This window comes from Euprymna scolopes, chromosome 24 (genome assembly GCF_053919585.1).
Source record: "Euprymna scolopes isolate OS-2025 chromosome 24, ASM5391958v1, whole genome shotgun sequence".
Lineage (NCBI taxonomy): Eukaryota > Metazoa > Mollusca > Cephalopoda > Sepiida > Sepiolidae > Euprymna > Euprymna scolopes.
In genome coordinates this window covers 76,908,198-76,933,291 of record NC_136505.1, presented here as the reverse complement: position 1 = coordinate 76,933,291, position 25,094 = coordinate 76,908,198, and the positions used below count along the sequence as shown (strand labels likewise).

At 34.2% G+C, this 25,094-nt stretch overlaps 1 protein-coding gene across 3 annotated transcripts in view; it reads right to left on the bottom strand.

Annotated features, from left to right (window-relative positions):
- Positions 1-25,094, bottom strand: part of LOC145246779 (integrin-linked kinase-associated serine/threonine phosphatase 2C-like) — a 148,718-nt gene that overhangs the window by 54,275 nt on the left and 69,349 nt on the right. For all 3 annotated transcript variants that reach the window (XM_080108572.1, XM_080108570.1, XM_080108571.1), the window contains exon 5: positions 7,291-7,387. In XM_080108572.1, the coding sequence (XP_079964698.1) occupies positions 7,291-7,387 (97 nt within the window). The remainder of the gene's footprint in view (positions 1-7,290; positions 7,388-25,094) is intronic.

Genomic DNA, 25,094 nt, shown 5'->3' with positions numbered 1-25,094 from the left:
AGCCTTGCTACGCTACTTCGAATGTGAAATATACCAAACATTGCTAAAACTTTTCTTGTTTTGATATCCATGGCATGCAAATCCTTGTCAGACTATACTAAAATTCCCACACTGTATCTAAAAATACTGACTACCCATGCATTCACTGCTTTCATTAGGTTTCCTCCATATAGTTTCGACTTTGCAATTAGTTTCACTCTTCTAAGATATTCCTTCCTGACTTTCTCCTTCATTTCTCTGTTCATGATGTCTACACTCTCCAACACTCCCAAGTAAAGGTTCATTCGAATGGAATAGTGCTGCCAAATGGAGAAATCATGAAAGAAATAGAAGATACAGGATATAAACCCTGTATCTTCTATTTTTTTCCTAATTTCTTCATTTGGCAGCACTGTTCCATTCGAATGAACCTTTACTCCTCTTTTCATCACCAGCACCGCGCATTTACTAATCCCAAACTTCATCCCAATCTCTTCTGAGTATGTCCCCAGAAGTTCTACCAGTCTCTCCATTTCCTTTTCATTTCTACTGAATATTTTCAAATCATCCATAAACAGTAGATGGTTGAGGCATCTGTCACCAGATCCAAAGTTATACCCCAGTTTTTCTCTCTTCAAGAGGATGCTCAGTGCCATCATTATCATTACAAAAAGAAGTGGTGATAACAAATCTCCTTGAAATATTCCATGTTTAATGCCAACCTGTCCCATCTCCCCTCTGTTTGCTGTCAGCACCGTTTTCCATTGAGCAATACTTGTCTCCAAAAGCCCTACCACATTCTCAGCAACCTTCATCATCAATAGTGTTTCACGTATCCATGAATGAGGAACCATGTCATAAGCCTTTCTGTAATCGATCCATGCTATGCTCAGATTCCTCTTCTTCGCATCCTGCATTAATGCTTTATCAATTAGTAGTTGCTCTTTGGTACCTCTTGAGCCTTTCTGGCATCCCTTCTGTTCGTCAGGAAAAACAGCATTACTCTAAAGATGTTCATAAATTTTCTCCGCAAATATTCCAGTCAACAGTTTCCACATCAGTGGCAGACATGTAATTGGTCTATAATTATTGGTATCTGTTCCCTTTGCAGGATCTTTCCTAATCATTGTTAGTCTTCTCTTCACAAGCCAATCAGGGATATCTCCCGACTCTACGACCTTTTGCAGGGCAGCAGCTATAGGTGGATAAAGGCATTGAAACTGTTTAAACAAGAAACCCATCACTCCGTCTGGACCAGGTGACTTCCAGTTTGTCATCCTTCGTATGCCAGCCTTAACGCCATCAATGGTTATCTCAATGTTTTTCATCTGCTGCATTCCTGATAGCCTTTCTCTGACCTCTCCCAACCAGCTAGCCTTCTTATTATATCGCCCTTCGACAGACCAAATCTCACTCCAGAACTTCCTGGCATCTTTTGCATTTGGAGTGTTGTTATTTCCCGCCTGTTGACTACCATATAATTCTTTATGCAGCTGAGATTAATTGTTCTGGAAAAGGTTGTTCTGCCGAAACCCAACACTTTTTCCAACAAAGTTCCGAATTTTCATACCACCAGTGTGGACCTTCTCTTTCAACATTGATAGAACGCTCATCATTCCCTTTTCCAGCAATCTATATCTCCTTTCAAGCCCGTCCTTAGCTTTCTGTCCTAGTTTAACTCTTTTTCTTATTTCTTTGATTCTACCAATTTCTTTCCACCACCATTTAATACTTTCTTCAAGCTGCCTCTGCTAGTGTGGCCTTCTATCCTTCATTTCTCTCTTTTTCTTCTGCCAAGATGATTCGCAATAACATATGATGCTGCGTTCAGAAGCCTGTTAAGTTCCGTAATTGATATGTTCTTTCTTATGATGTTGTGAATTACTCCTTGAATTATTTTTACCTCGTTTTTCACCTTCCGCCTATCACTACTCTTCATGCTTGGAATCTCTATGATATCGTCTCTAAGAAGAACCTCTCTTAACTTTTGAAGTACTTCTTTTTCTACAGAAGTCAAAGTTCGAACTTCATCACCACTTCTCCATACATCTGCTCCTTTCACTGGTTCCATTGTCTCAGAGTCAATGATCTCATCTGCCTTAGATCCTTCAAACTCCTTCTCATCACTTCCCTTAACCATAGGATTCCATTCCTCCTCAGTTGTCCGCCTCCCATCATCACTTACATTTCCCTTCTGCTCTTCCACTCTCTCAGTTCTTTCATCAGAGCTAGTTTCATCAATTTTACTTTTGTTATTCATTTCATTCCTAACCATCCGTTCAATCTCTTCTCTTGCAATCACTGAAAGTAGGCTGTTATTTTTAATTTGTTTTAACTGGGATACCAAACTCACGACACTTCTAGCTCCTCCTCCTCTCGATTCCCATTCTTCCTTCATTTTTCGGATATATTCACCAGGTTTTGTACTTCCACTTCTTACAAAGCATTCCCACAGTACTCTTCTTTCCTCATCCGTCCATGGTTTTTTGACATTTCCTGTTCCAACTCCCTTCATGTCTTGGGACCCTCTCTGGCAATTCTCACTTCCCCTATATCCAGCCACATTCTCAGAATTTCGAACAGAGACCATCGCAAGATGTTCCAGCCTCATTCACGTCATTATTTCCAATATTTTAATTTGACATTTTCCCATAAATTGTGTTAGTGAATAGTTTTATCAAGACATCATCTCTAGGAGGGTTCCCCTCCCGACCTTTCTCCTCCACGACCACCACCACTATTACTATTACCACCACCAACAACAACAATAGAAATAAAATCTACAATGATAATGGTAACACTAATATCGGTAGCAATAATAATAACAACAGCAACAACAACAATAGCAATGACAGCAAAAACAACACTTACAATTACAGCTATAGTAATAATAAAAACATACCACCACTATTACCACCACCACCACCACCACTACTACTACTACAACTAATAATAATAATAATAGTAATAACCAATAAAGTAATTTTTTTCTTCGTTTTTTCTCCTTTTCTTTTCCTTCTTTTTTCTTTCCTTTTCCTTCCTTTTCCTTTTCTTCGTATTAATTCAAACAGTGAAATCCCAACAAAACCATGCATTTTTCCACAATGCTACGACTGTGACTAAGCAAAAATTTACACCTCTCTGAGTAAATAAAATAAACAAATTCTTTACATACGAAACAAAAAAAACTTTTTTTTTTCTCCTTCTCTTTTTTTTTCTTTTCCCCTTTTCTTTCCCCCCCCCCCTAGTTCAAACAGTCCCAGCAAATATGTATTTTTCCCCGGCAACCACGACGATCACAAGGCACAAATTTACACATTTTTACAAGTAAATGAAATAAACAAATCCTTTACATACAAAAAGCCTCTCCGGAAAAAAACAAACGCTTTTCTTGTATTTTTTGTATTAATTCAGTCTCGAATAATGGCAAGCATTTTTCCACTGCAACCATGACGATCACAAGGCACAAAAAAAAAAAAAATTAAAAACTAATAATAATGTGCCTATGTTACATACTCTGTAACATACATTTATGAAGGATATGTCTCCTTGCTACTTCGGTCGTATGCACACTTTAGTAGTGGTAGCAGTAACAGTCAAGAATCCATTCTCAACAATCAGCCTGAGAGTTGAGGGGCCAGGAACTGGCTCACGATCTGCCAAACTGAGGTACGTCTTCCAGGCCTTGCACACTGGCTTTCAAGTGGAGTAAATTTATCACTTACTGCCTGAGGCGCTCTTATCAGGGAATGCTGACAAGGCTGTCTAGACCAGGTCAGAGTGCCTGGGTATGTTGGCTTGAACACCCCTTCTGACATTATGTCACATCTTGCTGTGGTAGGTAGCAAGTAAATATATATCTTGTAGCATAGAATACACATTCCATAATAAGTTCAATAGTTTAGAATTTTACTAAGCACATACATATTATTAACGTTCACATCAATCCTTTTAAAAACATTGATTTAGAGCAATTTTTTCTCTTAAATTTTTATGTAGTTATTTTAAAAGTTTTTAAGTACAAGTCTGGATGTACTCACCTCCTAAATGATAAAGTTTACATGAAAAATAATGTGCGCATGTTACTCACCAAGTTGCTGAAGATATATATTCCAAAATTAAAGATCAGGGTCTGTTCAACCACCAAGATCCCATTCCAAAGCACCATGAGCCACCATCTACGGCCAACAGGTGGCCCAATTGAGGGACTTTTACTTTCTGTAGGGGGACAGTCAGCATATTCTGATGTTCTACTGATTGGGTCAAAAAAGGAGGGGGGAAAAGAAAGAAAAGGGAGGATAGGGAAAATGTTTTTGTTTCTTGGTTTGCAGAACATGAGTTTTGCAAAAAAAAAAAAAAAAAGGAACATTAATGTTTGGTGCTTTTTGGTCAGGGAATCTATATCTGCAGACAGCCTGATCTGGTAGTACCAGGGTTGGCACACTAAGGCTGAAGGTCACCAAAATGGCTGCTATTTGTTTACTATTGCACACAAAATGGCTGCTATTTGTTTACTATTGCACTAATTACCTTAGAATTTTAGATCTGTGTATGTGTTAGTGTTGCCATATAGCGTACAAAGTTTCACTAATTTTTATTAAAAACTATTAGAATTAGAAAAAAAAATCAATTTACATATAATTCTGTCACAGTGTATATATATATATATATATATATATATAATCTAATCAAAAACCTTGATTCCAGTAAAGCAACCGGGCCTGATGGTATTCCAATTATAGTACTCAAAAAAATTCAACCAGAACTAGCACCCATCCTTACAAAATTCTTTAAATGTTATCTTAAGGAGAATTGCTTCCTATCACCCTGGAAAATCTCATCAGAATGCCCTGTATTTAAGAATTCAGGTGATCGCTCATCCCCCTCTCAGTCTCCTGTGTGTCATGAGTAAGTTGCTGGAATCTGTGTTAAATACAGAAATAATCAACCATCTCAGTAAAAATAACCTTCTTAGTGACACACAATATGGTTTCCGTTCTGCTAGATCTATAGATGTGCTTACAGTTATATCTTATAGGATTAGCGAATCTCTCGACAGAGGCAACCTTTCTAGGGCAATTGCTCTTGACATATCTAAGGCCTTTGATAGGGTATGGCATAAAGGTTTACTTCACAAGATCTCTAGCTATGGTATAACTGGAAATGTCTTCTCAATTATTAAATCATTTCTTTCTCATAGGTTCATAAGAGTAGTAGTTGATGGGCAAAAATCAGAAGCTCACAGTATTAATGCTGGAGTTCCTCAGGGGTCTATCCCGGGCCCAACTCTTTTCCTGATCTATATTAATGATCTTCCAAATCACATGCTTACATCATTTGTAGACATTTATGCTGATGACACTACTATCGATGGTAGCACATGTAAGACAGTAAATGACCAAGTTCTCTCCGATTCTCTCCCTTGAGCACGTGGTACAATGGGGAAAGGAGTGGCTGGTTACTTTTAATGCATCTAAAACCCAGCTTCTCTCTTTACATCATCAACTTCTGTTCCCCATCTGGCATCAATTAAAATGAATGGCTCTCGTCTTGAGGAGGCCTCAAGTTTTAACAAGCTTCTGGGCTTGACCTTTACTCCTGATCTTAAATGGAACACGTACATCAAATCTGGTGCCAAGTCCGCTGGAAAAATGGTCAGATCCTTCTATCGATCCAGTAGATATCTCACTGTTGATGCAATTCTCTATCTATATAAGAGCCAGGTACGTCCAATGATGGAATACTGTTGCCACATCTGGGCAGGAGCTGCTAGAAAGGACTTGTCCTGCATTGATAGAGTTCAAAATAAACTTCGTAGCTTCATAGGAGATGTCTTTTTCTCTTCCTGCAACCTCTATCTCACAGAAGAGATGTTGCGAGTTTGTCTCTACAGTATCGTTATTTTCATGGAAAGTGTTCGACTGAGCTTCAGTCTATGGTCCCCCCTTGCCAAACTTTCACAAGAAACACTCGTCTAGCTGAAAACACTAGCAATAATTCCCCCCACTCTTTATCTGTGCCTAAACCTAAACGTAGATTCCATGAACAAAGCTTTTTTCTTAGAACTGCACGCCTGTGGAATTGTCTTCCGTTTTCCTGCTTTTCAGCTGACTACAATATGGTTGTCTTCAAGTCTAACATAAACAAGTTCTTGATGAGCTGTTCCATAGAAGTTAACAAATTTACCAAACCTCCATTACTAATAATTACTATATTGTCCAATTTCTACTGTACACTCTTTAACCCCTATCCTCGAGTGGCTTCTGGGCCTTGATAAGTGGTGATGCCTATGTAATATATATATATATATATATATATTTATACTCCTATAAATTCGTTTTTCTTTTGTGCGTATTGATATCCATATTAAAAACCCTCTCTTCTATTTATTTAAACAGAAAATACAATTTTCTTATATATGGGTTGTGGAAATGCATTCACTAGCAAAAGATCTAACTAATTTGCGTATTCTTTTAAATATTCATTTAAATTAATTCCCTATTAGTTTTTTCGGTTTTGTTATGGGATGATCAAATATTACGTGTAATTATATTCATGCAGATATTCTACATAATTTATACTTGTATAATATTTGCGTAAAATCTTTACAGTAAACAAAACATTGTTTCCATATATATTTATGTATACGTATATATTTTTGTTTAATCTATTAGTTTATATATCTATAAAAGTGAACATGTCTGTTTGTGTGTCTGTGTAGATTTCCCTACGCAATAACTCTGTCAATTTTTAGTCTACAGATTCGAAATTTGATATACAGGGCACTGAGATTTGGGAAAATCTATGTGATTGGTTTTCGGCCAGAAATTTGGCTGTTAAGGGGTCAAAGTTCAACGATTTGACCTTTGAGAACTCTACCAAACTCCTTCGTCAATTTTGGGTCTAAACACTTGAAATTTTAGATATAGGTTCCTTGGACATGGATCTAACTTAATAACTTGATTTGAGTCCAAAACAATAAATGTTAAGGGGTCATAATAGGGGTCAAATAAAAAAAAATAAACCGTTCTTTTTTTTTTTTTTTTTTTTTTTTTTTGCTCAGCATACACCTCCGGGCAACGCTGGGCACCCATGCTAGTATATATATATATATATATATATATATATATATATATATATATATATACACATGCACATCAACTCAAATCATCCCTTTTTCAGGTGGTTTCCTTTTTATACATTCTAGCTTTGGCTTAATACTATCCTCCTCTACTGTACTGCATATATATCACCTGTATTGATATACTTTTACCTACATGCACATTTAGTTAGAGTATAACAAGAACTCACTTTTTGGCTGCAACTTTTAAATAATCAACATCTGTTTTTTTGTAAGCTTCGATAAAAAATTTCTTTATTTCTTTCTCGACCTGTTTAACCTCTCCACCTAGAAAGGAAAGAAAAATATTTGTCAGGAACTTATCAAAAAACACACACAAAAAATCTTGAAGCAAAGACACATCAAAACAAACATATGTAAAATCCACAATGGCCAATGTGCAAGCTATATCTGATGTGGAAAAGACATGCTAAACAATGACAATGATGGCAACAAAAAAAAATGAATCAAATGAATAAATTACAAACAGATCTAATTTTATGTAAAGTTTTATTACATATCTTTTTTGTTAATGCTAGACCAACCGTGACATTTGTTGGATCAAACTTTTTTTAGTTTATCAGGCGTGTGTACATGGTATGATGATCTATGGAAGTGAAACCTAGTTAATAAGAGTTGAAGATATTGGTTGCATGAAGAGAATCATATGAGAATGATACAATGAATATGTAATGTGAGTCTTTAAGAATGCTTTAGTTCTGATGATGTGGAAGATTAAATCTGCAAAGATAAAGTACACATTAATGATTCATGTTGAATGAATAGCTGAGAATTGTTGGGTTAAGAGCACAATTTTGATAGCAAGTTGAAAGGGGAAGACCAAAGAAAACCTGAGAGAAAGAGGGATAAATAAAGACTTGGCCAGAGATAGGTTATTTTGGAAGTCAATTTTTAAAAGCCATTCAACATGTGTCAACAGTAAAACAAACATTAAACTGATGATGATGATTTTGTTAAAACTTTTTTCCTATATGCTTTAATAACACAAAACATATGCTAAAATATACCTTAGTTTCGAGATTGAGTTATATTTAGAAAAAATGTTTTACTTATACCAATTATCCATAACTTATGATTGAACAAGTCACTTTTAACTATGTCTTGTATCTTGCACCCTCTACTGATTCAATCACTTTCTAATATTTCTGGGAGCATTTAGAGAAATTATTAATTCTATTTTACCAGTGTGGTCATCTAATTTACATATGTATGTCTGTACATCCCACATACGCGAACTAAATGACAAAATTCTACATTATTTAATATTCTATATTATTTTATATCCTATATTATTTTAAATACTATATTATTTTAAATTCTATATTATTTTATATTCTTTATTATTTTATATTCTATATTATTTTAAATTCTATATTATTTTATATTCTATATTATTTAATATTCTATATACTTTTAAATTCTATATTATTTTATATTCCATATTATTTTATATTCCATATTATTTTATATTCCATATTATTTTATATTCCATATTATTTTATATTCCATATTATTTTATATTCTATATTATTTTATATTCTATATTATTTTATATTCTATATTATTTTAAATTCTATATTATTTTAAATTCTATATTATTTTATATTCTATATTATTTGATATTCTTATATTATTTGATATTCTATATTATTTTATATTCTATATAATTTTAAATTCTATATTATTTTATATTCTATATTATTTTAAATTCTATATTATTTAAAATTCTATATTATTTAAAATTCTATATTATTTTATATTCTATATTATTTATATTCTATATTATTTTAAATTCTATATTATTTTAAATTCTATATTATTTTATATTCTATATTATTTTATATTCTATATTATTTTAAATTCTATATTATTTTATATTCTATATTATTTTAAATTCTATATTATTTTATATTCTATATTATTTTAAATACCATATTATTTTATATTCTCTATTATTTTTAATTCTATATTATTTTATATTCTATATTATTTTAAATTCTATATTATCTTAAATTCTATATTATCTTAAATTCTATATTATTTTATATTCTATATTATTTTATATTCTATATTATTTTATATTCTATATTATTTTATATTCTATATTATTTTAAATTCTATATTATTTTAAATTCTATATTATTTTATATTCTATATTATTTTATATTCTATATTATTTTATATTCTATATTATTTTAAATTCTATATTATTTTAAATTCTATATTTATTTTTTATATTATAGCAACTTGTATCCCCTGAGCTTTACACCAAAAAACATATTCTAATATACTGCAAAGATCTTCAACCAATTTATATCCCCTGCCAGGAGCTTTACACCATAAAACATATTCTAATATACTGCAAAGATCTTTAACCAATTTATATCCCCTGCCAGGAGCTTTACACCATAAAACATATTCTAATATACTGCAAAGATCTTCAACCAATTTGTATCCCCTGCCAGCAGCTTTACACCATAAAACATATTCTAATATACTGCAAAGATCTTCAACAAATTTGTATCCCCTGCCAGGAGCTTTACACCATAAAACATATTCTAATATACTGCAAAGATCTTCAACCAATTTGTATCCCCTGCCAGCAGCTTTACACCATAAAACATATTCTAATATACTGCAAAGATCTTCAACAAATTTGTATCCCCTGCCAGCAGCTTTACACCATAAAACATATTCTAATATACTGCAAAGATCTTCAACAAATTTGCATCGCCTGCCAGGAGCTTTACACCATAAAACATATTCTAATATACTGCAAAGATCTTCAACAAATTTGTATTCCCTGCCAGCAGCTTTACACCATAAAACATATTCTAATATACTGCAAAGATCTTCAATCAATTTGTATTCCCTGCCAGCAGCTTTACACCATAAAACATATTCTAATATACTGCAAAGATCTTCAATCAATTTGTATCCCCTGCCAGGAGCTTTACACCATAAAACATATTCTAATATACTGCAAAGATCTTCAACCAATTTGTATCCCCTGCCAGCAGCTTTACACCATAAAACATATTCTAATATACTGCAAAGATCTTCAACAAATTTGTATCCCCTGCCAGCAGCTTTACACCATAAAACATATTCTAATATACTGCAAAGATCTTCAACAAATTTGTATCCCCTGCCAGGAGCTTTACACCATAAAACATATTCTAATATACTGCAAAGATCTTCAACCAATTTGTATCCCCTGTCAGCAGCTTTACACCATAAAACATATTCTAATATACTGCAAAGATCTTCAACCAATTTGTATCCCCTGTCAGGAGCTTTACACCATAAAACATATTCTAATATACTGCAAAGATCTTCAACCAATTTGTATCCCCTGCCAGCAGCTTTACACCATAAAACATATTCTAATATACTGCAAAGATCTTCAACCAATTTATATCCCCTGCCAGGAGCTTTACACCATAAAACATATTCTAATATACTGCAAAGATCTTCAACCAATTTGTATCGCCTGCCAGGAGCTTTACACCATAAAACATATTCTAATATACTGCAAAGATCTTCAACCAATTTGTATCCCCTGCCAGCAGCTTTACACCATAAAACATATTCTAATATACTGCAAAGATCTTCAACCAATTTGTATCCCCTGCCAGCAGCTTTACACCATAAAACATATTCTAATATACTGCAAAGATTTTCAACCAATTTGTATCCCCTGCCAGCAGCTTTACACCATAAAACATATTCTAATATACTACAAAGATTTTCAACCAATTTGTATCGCCTGCCAGGAGCTTTACACCATAAAACATATTCTAATATACTACAAAGATTTTCAACCAATTTGTATCGCCTGCCAGGAGCTTTACACCATAAAACATATTCTAATATACTGCAAAGATTTTCAACCAATTTGTATCGCCTGCCAGGAGCTTTACACCATAAAACATATTCTAATATACTGCAAAGATCTTCAACAAACTCAAAAAAATATTACCAAAACAGAGTCTAAAAGACCTTTTCATAAAGTAGATCATAATAATCTCCTAGAGTTCTTAAAAGCAACAAACTATACAATAAAATATAATTGGAAAAAGAAAACACTCTCAAAGCACATAATATATTAATAACATACAACAAATTGCAATTATTACATTAAGATAACAAAAAAAAAATAATAATCAAGTAATAAACAAATTAAATCAAACATTCAGCATTAGATAACCCAAAAGGGTTGATACGCTGGTAAAATAAACCATTAAATCAAAGTAGGATAAATGGTGGTACAAGTCACAGGTACATCTAATATATTCTTGTATTATTCATTTAACATCACTGTTCAGTCATGTCAGATGATTACAAACTCTCCACTTCTCATGGTTCAGCAACTCCACTGTCTTCAAATTCCACTCTGTATAATCTAATCTAATGAATTGCTTACAAGTTTTCCACAATTTAGGACATCCATACTTCTGCAATGATTTATTCAGTTCCACGTGACTAGACCAATACAATTGCTGCATTGTTAGGACAACCTCCATGCTAGACAAATCTTCTGTGTTGATGCGTTAGAGTTCGATTTCACATTGCAGATCCATCTGATCATCATACAGCTGATATACAGCTTACCTCCCCTGATGTAGAGAAAGGCAACTTGCAATGTGATGAGAGGCAAAACACAAAGTTTCAACAAACCTACTATCACTCTTGCGGCTGTACCGAGTTCACATCCACTCAACATATCTTTGAGATAGCAGAAAGAGTTGATTATTTCCACAATATTTTCATCTAGTACCATCTTTATGACATAAATAATTTTTTTGACATTATTTGATAATCATGTTTTTACAAAGATTACAAAGGCAACAGTTTCGACTTTTTCTTTATCTTCCCCCTCTCAGTCATTTATATAATTCCATTATGATGTCAAAGAATTACACAAAGTCAGAATACATTGCGATGTCATAATAGACCATTTCTCTCTCTCTCTCTCTCTCTTAATTCCCTTCTTCTCATTATCCCACAATCTAAGACGTTCATGTACAGATGAAATGTGCACAGTGACAAGCAAGAGTTTTAGTTGTACATAAATTAACTTTCAATCAAAATGTGACAAAAATGAAATCATCAATCATCAATAGTGGGGAAGACAATCAGGTCTGCATATTTTATTCAGTGGTGCTCAAGAGTATTTTCAGTTTGGTTTTGTTTGTTGAACCATTTGTCTTGATTTATTAAAAGTCTTACAATTTTGGAAAGATAATGAAGGAATATATGCCATCATATCATGCATTTTTTTTTAATCAGTCTTGCACTAAACTGTTTTATAAAATGTTAAATTAAATAAATATATTAAATATTTTTTGTCTTTCAACAACAAAATAATTACACAATATTGCATAGTTTAAAAAAAAACTGTATGCTGGTGTTTTTTTTTTGTTTGTAAAGTTTAATCAAATTACTCGCAACATTATTTACTCAATGAATAAAATTATCTAACATTATAGCATACTTTAAAAAAATAAGTGACCAAACATTAGGAAATTACCTTCGCTTCTTATTATTTAGTTTTTATTTTGTTGTGCTAAAACATTTCCTTTTATTATTATTAATCTTCCTATTATTAGAATAATAATAAAAAAAAATGGCCTCTTAAGTAACAGATAGATACAAACCTTTGCTATTTAGATGATTTTTAGAATTTGACTTCAATTGTTCCGCGTCTACATATTTATTGTAAACTTGAATTCATAATAAGTTGAAATCTTTTAACAAACAAATCGATATTTCACCATTTATTTTCTTCACATCGTTACTAAAAAATATAAGAAATGATAACAGATGTTTTAACAATAAATTATAAACAATCATTTCCTTTTAAAATCATTTTGAGTTAAAAGAAATACTTCTGCATTTTTGCTGAGCAGTTGAGATTGCAAATTGGTGTGAAATTAAAAAATTATCCATTATTGAAATCACAAGTCGTTTCTTAAAATGAGAGTCTTCATAATAAGTTACAAGTAATCATATCCTTAAGACAAATTGGATATTTCAACATTTACTTTCTCCATTTCTATATGTATTCACTTAAAAAATAACAAAGAAAATATGTCAACAAGTGTTTTAAAAATAAAAAATAATTTTTCAATTAAAATAGTTTAGTTTGGTTCTGACAGTGGAGTTTACCAAGCAATGTCAATTTTAATTCCATTCATTATTAAAATCTAACCTGTTTATAAAACAGGATATTAAGATATAAATAAAAATTGTACATAAGTGTACTATGAAAAAATGCATTAATTGTAACACTTCCCTTTTGTAATTTAAATAAATTGTGCTCAACAGTGTAGAGTTAAAGTCATTCCCCTTTTAAATTGTAAATGAATGAAAATTTTACGAAGTTTATTTAAAAAAACAAAACAAATGTAAATATTCTTGGGAAATGTCAGGAAGATACAGCTTATATATATATATATATATATATATATATATATATATATATATATATATTACACCCCACTTAACCCTCGGTTTCTATTGAAGGACCATAAACCGGACTTTAATAATAAACCAAGTATTAGACTATAGCCCCGTGTGCATATGACATAGGTAATATTAGTAAAAAGATACTACACAGAATCATACCAATCTTAAAATCCAAAATTAAGCACAACCGCTGGATCTCTTCAGGGGAAGTAATCAAATGGTTTGACAAGATCCCTAAAAACCCAAAAAGCAAATTTATCATGTTCAACATAGATGCGTACTACCCCTCCATTTCCCCTGCACTATTTAAGAAGGCACTTAAACTAGCAGAAGATGAAACTGACTTAACTAAGTTGGAAATTGAAATTATGAAAATAGCCAGAAAAACCCTAATCAGATATAACGGTGAATTGTGGACCAGAAAAGACAGAGAGGGCCATTTTGACATAACAATGGGTGCCCCAGACTCCTCACAGGTCACTGACTTGGTTGGTCTCTACTTATTAAGGGAGATAGACAAGAAAATTCCAGGTTTAAATGGGGGACTTTACAGGGACAACGCACTTTTCGTAGTTAATTCTAGCAACCGTATTACAGAAAAATCAAGAAAAAACATCAGAAATTTTTTTTAAGGAATTTGGATTAGAAATAACAATGGACAGCAATTGCAGGATAGTTAATTTTGTGGATGTTACCCTGAACCTAAACAATAGCACATACGAACCTTAACACAAACCTAACCAAAACCTTTTTCCATAGATTACCGATCAAACCATCCAAAATGCATGAAGAAAGCACTGATCCACAACATTTCTAAAAGAGTTTCAGAACTTTCTAAGAATGAGAATCTTTTTGAAAAAAACAAGGAATACTACAATGAGGCCCTTAGGAAATCAAGATACAACGAAAAAATTGAATATAACAGCAACAATAATAGTAACTACAAACCTAACTGCGTAATCTCGTACAACTTGGCAATGAGAGCTAGAAAAAAACCTAAGACCAATAAGGGAAACGTTGAAAATGATCATAAAAATAAAAACGGAGGGGGAAATAATAACAGCAAAAACAGGGAAGGATGAGGGTGGTACCATTAATAAGAGAAATAGACGCAAGAGACAGGTTTGGTTCAATCCACCATTCAGTGAGCATATCAGAAATAATATACCTAAGGAATTCTATAGAATAATAGACAAAAACTTTCCCCTGGATAATAAACTAAGCAAAATAATAAATAGAACCTCTGTAAAATTATCTTTCTCAACATCCAGAAACTTAACTAACACTATAATTAACTCCAACAATAGAAAAATCAGCAAAATAAGGAACAACAACGAACTAGCATCAAACGAAAATATACCAAACAGAAAATGTAATTGCAGAATACCTGAAAATTGTCCGTTGGATGGGAAATGTCTAACCTCAGAAATAGTGTATAAATGCGAGATAAAAACTGACAACACTAAGAAGATATATCTGGGAGCCACGGGAACACTGGTTAAGGACAGATACAGAAATCACATAGTATCATTCAAAAAGGAACCTGGGACAGAAACTAATAGAGATGGTGTAAACGACAGCGGGGGGGGGGGGGGGGGGGGGGCACAAAAATAAGCATTAGAAATAAAAACAAAAAAAAATACCACTGCATTAGGGGATTGAATTAGGGAACTTAACAGAAATAATGAAAATTTTGAATTAAAATGGTCAGTAATGGACAGGGGGGGGGGGGAAGTACAGCCCTGGGAAATCAAAAAGGTGCAATCTATGTTTATTGGAAGCCTTCTACATAGTGAATTCCAAAGAGGAAATTTTGAATAAAAGACTTGATGCCATACAGGGATGTCTTCACAGGAATAGATTTCTGCTATCATGCCTTAAATGTAACTGAGGTATGTAACCTTTTTACAATAATAAGGATCATCGGATGCTAGGATTAAATTTTAATGTAGAGTTAAATAGCTAGAATTGTTACAATCTAAATGAAGGATCCAAATCTAGCATGCGAATATAGTTTCTATTATTCTAAACTGGGTAAGAAATATAAATAAAGTATATAGCTGCTCATCTAAGAATAGGTTTTTTCTCCATAACGGCAAGCATTCTTGTATTCAGCCGTAGCAGTATTAACGGTGAAATAAGTAACACCCTCTTCAAATCAATAAAACAACTCAGCAATTAATTTAGTTATTATTAAAAATTAAATTAGCAATAAATAAATATTAATTCAATTGATTTTGTCATCTGACACCCTAGGTTGGTAGAATCCATGCTGACTTATAATCTATAAACATTACTTGCCACTAATATGAAACTAAAACTAACCGTAACATCTTTACAAGGTTGTTATGGCCATGATATAAATATACATACAAAATTTAAAAAAATTCTTTTTACAAAAAATCAATCATTGGGAAATAAAGGAATTTAGGAACCCAACAAATAGGATATATATATTAAAAAATTTTTTAAATGGCTTAGGGCTCTCCGTAGAAACTTCCCATAAATCTGTTCTTAAATAAGGATACGAAAATTAGGCGACACATTAATATTTAAATGGGCTTTTCCGTAACCACAACCGAGGTAAATGTTTCTTGCATGTTTTTCCCGTTAGGGACCCGCCCCCCCCCCTTTTTTCTCTTTCTATTCAAAAAATGCTACATTGCCAAAAGTCTGTTTATTCATAAAGTCTGAAGAAATGCTGGTTTTTGAAAATTTTCAAACAATATAATGCTTGAAATTGTCAAACTAGACAGTGAAATTGTAACGTAAAATGAAATACACTTTTTGTTGCCATCAACACCTTGTTTTGAAGTCTTCATTTTGCCTACACAGTATATTAATGCACAATTATGAAATATGATAATTTTGTAGCTTACTCCTGAAGTCAACCATTTTTGGCTTAAAACTCATTGGTATATGAAAATTTACTGGATTTCACAAACTCAGTATATTATATATATATATATATATATATATATATACACACACACATGGCATAATCACATTGACACACCAGTTCCTGCCAGATCACCGGTTAAGCAACGTTCAGCCTGGCCAGTACCAAATGGGTGTCTAGGTGCTGTATATGCCACCAAGTCATAGAAATTTCCAGGTTGGTATCTGGGGGCGCATTAATTCACTGGGAGAGAAGCACCTCCATTCTTCGTTAAGACATGCATCTAGAAGAAAACACGGATGTAAAAACCTGAGGTCTCCTGAATACTCTGTCCTGTGGCAGTCATTTGGACCAACAAAGGTTGGCAGTAATACCAAAAAGTGTGGTCGGTTCTACACAAAGCCTTCACCATTATAAACAAATCATCTGTGTGGATTTCCGAACAACTTAGTTGCTGTGGTGGAACCTCATACGTCGAAATCGATGGGAGAGTCCGTCATCATATATATATTATTCCATGGGGTTTAGTTTGGTTGTTTTATGGCACATGAACCCTTTCAGGATTATTTAATGCTGGATCCAGTAGTTTTAAAAAAAAATCTTTATGCTTCAAATTCATGGTGTTTGGTAAATTTGTTTGGTGGAATGCAATTGTTGTTTTTATGATTGAGTTTTGCAAAGGTAAAGGAACAAAATAGCATTAATGTTTGGTCCATTTTAGGTTAGAAAACCAGTATTTTCAGACAGCCTGATCTAGATTATTTCATGTACATGCATATAATATATTATGTATAAATTTTCAGTATTTATTTCACTAGTGTGTAGAACTAGGTATGAAAATATACTTAAAGCAATTAAGCTACACAGAGGTATCCACATTTCATCCCCCATAGGAAATCACTAAGCAAAAATACTGATGCCTCTATATAACCTTATTTCCATAAATATATTTTCATACCTTACTATATATGTATACATAGTAGGATATTAAATATACAGGGAGAGGGAATAAATGTACAAATAAAATAAAATTGTTTGCAAAAATGTAATTTATTTTAATAATTGTTTTATGCAAAAAATTGAGGCACACTGATCTGATGAATGTCATCTTCATACGTAACACAAAATACACAATAAAATGAATTACTTTTTGGATTGAGGTACATTTAAAAGAAATCTAATTTAAACGGTTTTAATTATTAAAATATGCAATTAATTCATCACCTGATTCATCTCTGACTAAATCTCAATCTATCATTCACATCCTCTTTTATTCTTATACAATGATCATTACACAATAACTCATCATTATAGCTATATTATATAAACAAACCATTATGTTGTTATTACAAAAAATTTATTTGACTATTATATAACTAATTATTTGATGATTATATAGTTATTCATTATATGTTCATTATGTAATAACTCATATCATCATATAAAATGCATTATTATGTAATTATCATATAACACATTATTATATAATCGTTATACAATAACTTTTTGTTATATGATCATTAAATATTAACTTATATGATCATTATATAATACCACATTATATTATCATCATATAATAATTCATTATTATATAAGCATAAGAGAACTCATGATATGATCATAATATAATAATTCATTATCATATGATCATTTTATAATTACTTTGGTAAATATTATTGCTCTCTCTCTCTCAGTTTATACATTCTCGATTTATTAGCAACAGTAATAAAACTTAAGATAGGATTCATCTATCATTTATGTCGATCAAAGGAAATATAACAGTGAGTAGTAATATTATCCAATATATACCTGAAGGGAGTGGGAGAGATAAGAGAAGACTAATTTTATTTTTTTTATTTTTATTTTTAAAATTTAACTCGTCTTACAAACTCCATTATCTGGTTCAAATAATCTTTATCAAATAATCTACTTCAAATAACCTAATAAATCCTGCACTATCAACCAAACTCATATTTTTTTTCCCAGCGTTGCATCCCTGTGCTACTGATACAAGTACTTCCCCTCAACATAAATACCCGACCAACCTGAGAAGCAGCAAAAACCAACTCCTTCACTATAGAGGTCCCCAAGATATGGAAAAAATTCTAACTCTAATGGTTTCTTTTCTTGGATCACTTGCATTTGAAATTTTCTCCCTGCTCCATGTTTCCCAAACTGTTCCAACCTGCAGAAATTTAAATGTAATGTGAACAAACATCTTACTGCACAAATCCCCATTTAGGATGCTCTCTACAAATCTAGTTCCTATTAACATTATCCTTTTATGTTTCAGTGGCAATATGCCTTATTTGGAGTGAATAAAAAAATGTTCAATGGCCAATCCAACTGGTCATGTTTCTTTTCTATCTATATAATAAAGTCTATTTTCCCCTATTTTATAGTTTTAGGGCTAAAAACTTTATATACAAATCTGTCCATCTAATCACTTCAGTTAATTTCTGAAGTGCATTTTCAAACAGAATATGTATTTGTTTCATTTTCTTTAAAAAATTTTTTACATTTTTTTCTGGGTAAGCTGGTTAGTAATGTGGACCTGGAGAAAGATAGAAGGGGTGAGGAGAGACAAAAAAAGATAGAAGGGGTGAGGAGAGATAAAAAAAGATAGAAGGGATGAGGAGAGACAAAAAAAGATAGAAGGGGTGAGGAGAGACAAAAAAAGATAGAAGGGATGAAGAGAGACAAAAAAGATAGAAGGGGTGAGGAGAGACAAAAAAGATAGAAGGGATGAGGAGAGACAAAAAAAGATAGAAGGGGTGAGGAGAGACAAAAAAAGATAGAAGGGATGAGGAGAGACAAAAAAAGATAGAAGGGGTGAGGAGAGACAAAAAAAGATAGAAGGGATGAAGAGAGACAAAAAAGATAGAAGGGGTGAGGAGAGACAAAAAAGATAGAAGGGGTGAGGAGAGACAAAAAAGATAGAAGGGGTGAGGAGAGACAAAAAAGATAGAAGGGGTGAGGAGAGACAAAAAAAGATAGAAGGGATGAGGAGAGACAAAAAAGATAGAAGGGGTGAGGAGAGACAAAAAAAGATAGAAGGGATGAGGAGAGACAAAAAAGATAGAAGGGGTGAGGAGAGACAAAAAAAGATAGAAGGGATGAGGAGAGACAAAAAAGATAGAAGAGGTGAGGAGAGACAAAAAAGATAGAAGGGATGAGGAGAGACAAAAAAAGATAGAAGGGGTGAGGAGAGACAAAAAAGATAGAAGGGATGAGGAGAGACAAAAAAGATAAAAGGGATGAGGAGAGACAAAAAAAGATAGAAGGGGTGAGGAGAGACAAAAAAGATAGAAGGGGTGAGGAGAGACAAAAAAGATAGAAGGGGTGAGGAGAGACAAAAAAGATAGAAGGGATGAGGAGAGACAAAAAAGATAGAAGGGATGAGGAGAGACAAAAAAGATAGAAGGGATGAGGAAAGACAAAAAAGATAGAAGGGATGAGGAGAGACAAAAAAGATAGAAGGGGTGAGGAGAGACAAAAAAGATAGAAGGGGTGAGGAGAGACAAAAAAGATAGAATGGATGAGGAGAGACAAAAAAAGATAGAAGGGGTGAGGAGAGACAAAAAAGATAGAAGGGGTGAGGAGAGACAAAAAAGATAGAAGGGATGAGGAGAGACAAAAAAAGATAGAAGGGGTGAGGAGAGACAAAAAAGATAGAAGGGGTGAGGAGAGACAAAAAAGATAGAAGGGGTGAGGAGAGACAAAAAAGATAGAAGGGGTGAGGAGAGACAAAAAAGATAGAAGGGATGAGGAGAGACAAAAAAGATAGAAGGGATGAGGAGAGACAAAAAAGATAGAAGGGATGAGGAGTAACAAAAAAAGATAGAAGGGATGAGGAAAGACAAAAAAGATAGTAGGGATGAGGAGAGACAAAAAAGATAGAAGGGGTGAGGAGAGACAAAAAAGATAGAAGGGGTGAGGAGAGACAAAAAAGATAGAAGGGGTGAGGAGAGACAAAAAAGATAGAAGGGGTGAGGAGAGACAAAAAAGATAGAAGGGGTGAGGAGAGACAAAAAAGATAGAAGGGGTGAGGAGAGACAAAAAAGATAGAAGGGGTGAGGAGAGACAAAAAAGATAGAAGGGGTGAGGAGAGACGAAAAAGATAGAAGGGGTGAGGAGAGACGAAAAAGATAGAAGGGGTGAGGAGAGACAAAAAAGATAGAAGGGGTGAGGAGAAACAAAAAAGATAGAAGGGATGAGGAGAGACAAAAAAGATAGAAGGGATGAGGAGAGACAAAAAAAGATAGAAGGGGTGAGGAGAGACAAAAAAGATAGAAGGGATGAGGAGAGACAAAAAAGATAGAAGGGATGAGGAGAGACAAAAAAGATAGAAGGGATGAGGAGAGACAAAAAAGATAGAAGGGATGAGGAGAGACAAAAAAGATAGAAGGGGTGAGGAGAGACAAAAAAGATAGAAGGGGTGAGGAGAGAAAAAAAAGATAGAAGGGATGAGGAGAGACAAAAAAAGATAGAAGAGGTGAGGAGAGACAAAAAAAGATAGAAGAGGTGAGGAGAGACAAAAAAAGATAGAAGGGATGAGGAGAGACAAAAAAAGATAGAAGGGATGAGGAGAGACAAAAAAAAGATAGAAGGGATGAGGAGAGACAAAAAAAGATAGAAGGGGTGAGGAGAGACAAAAAAGATAGAAGGGGTGAGGAGAGACAAAAAAGATAGAAGGGATGAGGAGAGACAAAAAAGATAGAAGGGATGAGGAGAGACAAAAAAAGATAGAAGGGGTGAGGAGAGACAAAAAAGATAGAAGGGGTGAGGAGAGACAAAAAAGATAGAAGGGGTGAGGAGAGACAAAAAAGATAGAAGGGATGAGGAGAGACAAAAAAGATAGAAGGGATGAGGAGAGACAAAAAAGATAGAAGGGGTGAGGAGAGACAAAAAAGATAGAAGGGATGAGGAGAGACAAAAAAGATAGAAGGGGTGAGGAGAGACAAAAAAGATAGAAGGGATGAGGAGAGACAAAAAAAGATAGAAGAGGTGAGGAGAGACAAAAAAAGATAGAAGGGATGAGGAGAGACAAAAAAAGATAGAAGGGATGAGGAGAGACAAAAAAAGATAGAAGGGATGAGGAGAGACAAAAAAAGATAGAAGGGATGAGGAGAGACAAAAAAAGATAGAAGGGATGAGGAGAGACAAAAAAAGATAGAAGGGGTGAGGAGAGACAAAAAAGATAGAAGGGGTGAGGAGAGACAAAAAAGATAGAAGGGATGAGGAGAGACAAAAAAAGATAGAAGGGGTGAGGAGAGACAAAAAAGATAGAAGGGGTGAGGAGAGACAAAAAAGATAGAAGGGGTGAGGAGAGACAAAAAAGATAGAAGGGATGAGGAGAGACAAAAAAGATAGAAGGGGTGAGGAGAGACAAAAACGATAGAAGGGGTGAGGAGAGACAAAAAAGATAGAAGGGGTGAGGAGAGACAAAAAAGAAAGAGGGGTGAGGAGAGACAAAAAAGATAGAAGGGGTGAGGAGAGACAAAAAAGATAGAAGGGGTGAGGAGAGACAAAAAAGATAGAAGGGGTGAGGAGAGACAAAAAAGATAGAAGGGGTGAGGAGAGACAAAAAAGATAGAAGGGGTGAGGAGAGACAAAAAAGATAGAAGAGGTGAGGAGAGACAAAAAAGATAGAAGGGGTGAGGAGAGACAAAAAAGATAGAAGGGGTGAGGAGAGACAAAAAAGATAGAAGGGGTGAGGGGAGACAAAAAAGATAGAAGGGATGAGGAGAGACAAAAAAGATAGAAGGGATGAGGAGAGACAAAAAAAGATAGAAGGGGTGAGGAGAGACAAAAAAAGATAGAAGGGATGAGGAGAGACAAAAAAGATAGAAGGGATGAGGAGAGACAAAAAAGATAGAAGGGATGAGGAGAGACAAAAAAGATAGAAGGGATGAGGAGAGACAAAAAAGATAGAAGGGGTGAGGAGAGACAAAAAAGATAGAAGGGATGAGGAGAGACAAAAAAAGATAGAAGGGGTGAGGAGAGACAAAAAAGATAGAAGGGGTGAGGAGAGACAAAAAAGATAGAAATGGTGAGGAGAGACAAATAAGATAGAAGGGGTGAGGAGAGACAAAAAAGATAGAAGGGATGAGGAGAGACAAAAAAAGATAGAAGGGGTGAGGAGAGACAAAAAAGATAGAAGGGATGAGGAGAGACAAAAAAGATAGAAGGGGTGAGGAGAGACAAAAAAAGATAGAAGGGGTGAGGAGAGATAAAAAAGACAGAAGGGATGAGGAGAGACAAAAAAGATAGAAGGGATGAAGAGAGACAAAAAAAAGATAGAAGGGATGAGGAGAGACAAAAAAAGATAGAAGGGATGAGGAGAGACAAAAAAAGATGGAAGGGGTTAGGAGAGACAAAAAAGATAGAAGGGGTGAGGAGAGACAAAAAAGATAGAAGGGATGAGGAGAGACAAAAAAAGATAGAAGGGATGAGGAGAGACAAAAAAAGATAGAAGGGGTGAGGAGAGACAAAAAAGATAGAAGGGATGAGGAGAGACAAAAAAAGATAGAAGGGGTGAGGAGAGACAAAAAAAGATAGAAGGGGTGAGGAGAGACAAAAAAGATAGAAGGGATGAAGAGAGACAAAAAAGATAGAAGGGATGAGGAGAGACAAAAAAGATAGAAGGGATGAGGAGAGACAAAAAAAGATAGAAGGGGTGAGGAGAGACAAAAAAGATAGAAGGGGTGAGGAGAGACAAAAAAGATAGAAGGGGTGAGGAGAGACAAAAAAGATAGAAGGGGTGAGGAGAGACAAAAAAGATAGAAGGGATGAGGAGAGACAAAAAAGATAGAAGGGATGAGGAGTAACAAAAAAAGATAGAAGGGATGAGGAAAGACAAAAAAGATAGTAGGGATGAGGAGAGACAAAAAAGATAGAAGGGGTGAGGAGAGACAAAAAAGATAGAAGGGGTGAGGAGAGACAAAAAAGATAGAAGGGGTGAGGAGAGACAAAAAAGATAGAAGGGGTGAGGAGAGACAAAAAAGATAGAAGGGGTGAGGAGAGACAAAAAAGATAGAACGGGTGAGGAGAGACAAAAAAGATAGAAGGGGTGAGGAGAGACAAAAAAGATAGAAGGGGTGAGGAGAGACGAAAAAGATAGAAGGGGTGAGGAGAGACGAAAAAGATAGAAGGGGTGAGGAGAGACAAAAAAGATAGAAGGGGTGAGGAGAAACAAAAAAGATAGAAGGGATGAGGAGAGACAAAAAAGATAGAAGGGATGAGGAGAGACAAAAAAAGATAGAAGGGGTGAGGAGAGACAAAAAAGATAGAAGGGATGAGGAGAGACAAAAAAGATAGAAGGGATGAGGAGAGACAAAAAAGATAGAAGGGATGAGGAGAGACAAAAAAGATAGAAGGGATGAGGAGAGACAAAAAAGATAGAAGGGGTGAGGAGAGACAAAAAAGATAGAAGGGGTGAGGAGAGACAAAAAAGATAGAAGGGATGAGGAGAGACAAAAAAAGATAGAAGAGGTGAGGAGAGACAAAAAAAGATAGAAGAGGTGAGGAGAGACAAAAAAAGATAGAAGGGATGAGGAGAGACAAAAAAAGATAGAAGGGATGAGGAGAGACAAAAAAAAGATAGAAGGGATGAGGAGAGACAAAAAAATATAGAAGGGGTGAGGAGAGACAAAAAAGATAGAAGGGGTGAGGAGAGACAAAAAAGATAGAAGGGATGAGGAGAGACAAAAAAAGATAGAAGGGGTGAGGAGAGACAAAAAAGATAGAAGGGGTGAGGAGAGACAAAAAAGATAGAAGGGGTGAGGAGAGACAAAAAAGATAGAAGGGATGAGGAGAGACAAAAAAGATAGAAGGGATGAGGAGAGACAAAAAAGATAGAAGGGGTGAGGAGAGACAAAAAAGATAGAAGGGATGAGGAGAGACAAAAAAGATAGAAGGGGTGAGGAGAGACAAAAAAGATAGAAGGGATGAGGAGAGACAAAAAAAGATAGAAGAGGTGAGGAGAGACAAAAAAAGATAGAAGGGATGAGGAGAGACAAAAAAAGATAGAAGGGATGAGGAGAGACAAAAAAAGATAGAAGGGATGAGGAGAGACAAAAAAAGATAGAAGGGATGAGGAGAGACAAAAAAAGATAGAAGGGATGAGGAGAGACAAAAAAAGATAGAAGGGGTGAGGAGAGACAAAAAAGATAGAAGGGGTGAGGAGAGACAAAAAAGATAGAAGGGATGAGGAGAGACAAAAAAAGATAGAAGGGGTGAGGAGAGACAAAAAAGATAGAAGGGGTGAGGAGAGACAAAAAAGATAGAAGGGGTGAGGAGAGACAAAAAAGATAGAAGGGATGAGGAGAGACGAAAAAGATAGAAGGGGTGAGGAGAGACAAAAAAGATAGAAGGGATGAGGAGAGACAAAAAAAGATAGAAGGGGTGAGGAGAGACAAAAAAGATAGAAGGGGTGAGGAGAGACAAAAAAGATAGAAGGGGTGAGGAGAGACAAAAAAGATAGAAGGGGTGAGGAGAGACAAAAAAGATAGAAGGGATGAGGAGAGACAAAAAAGATAGAAGGGGTGAGGAGAGACAAAAACGATAGAAGGGGTGAGGAGAGACAAAAAAGATAGAAGTGGT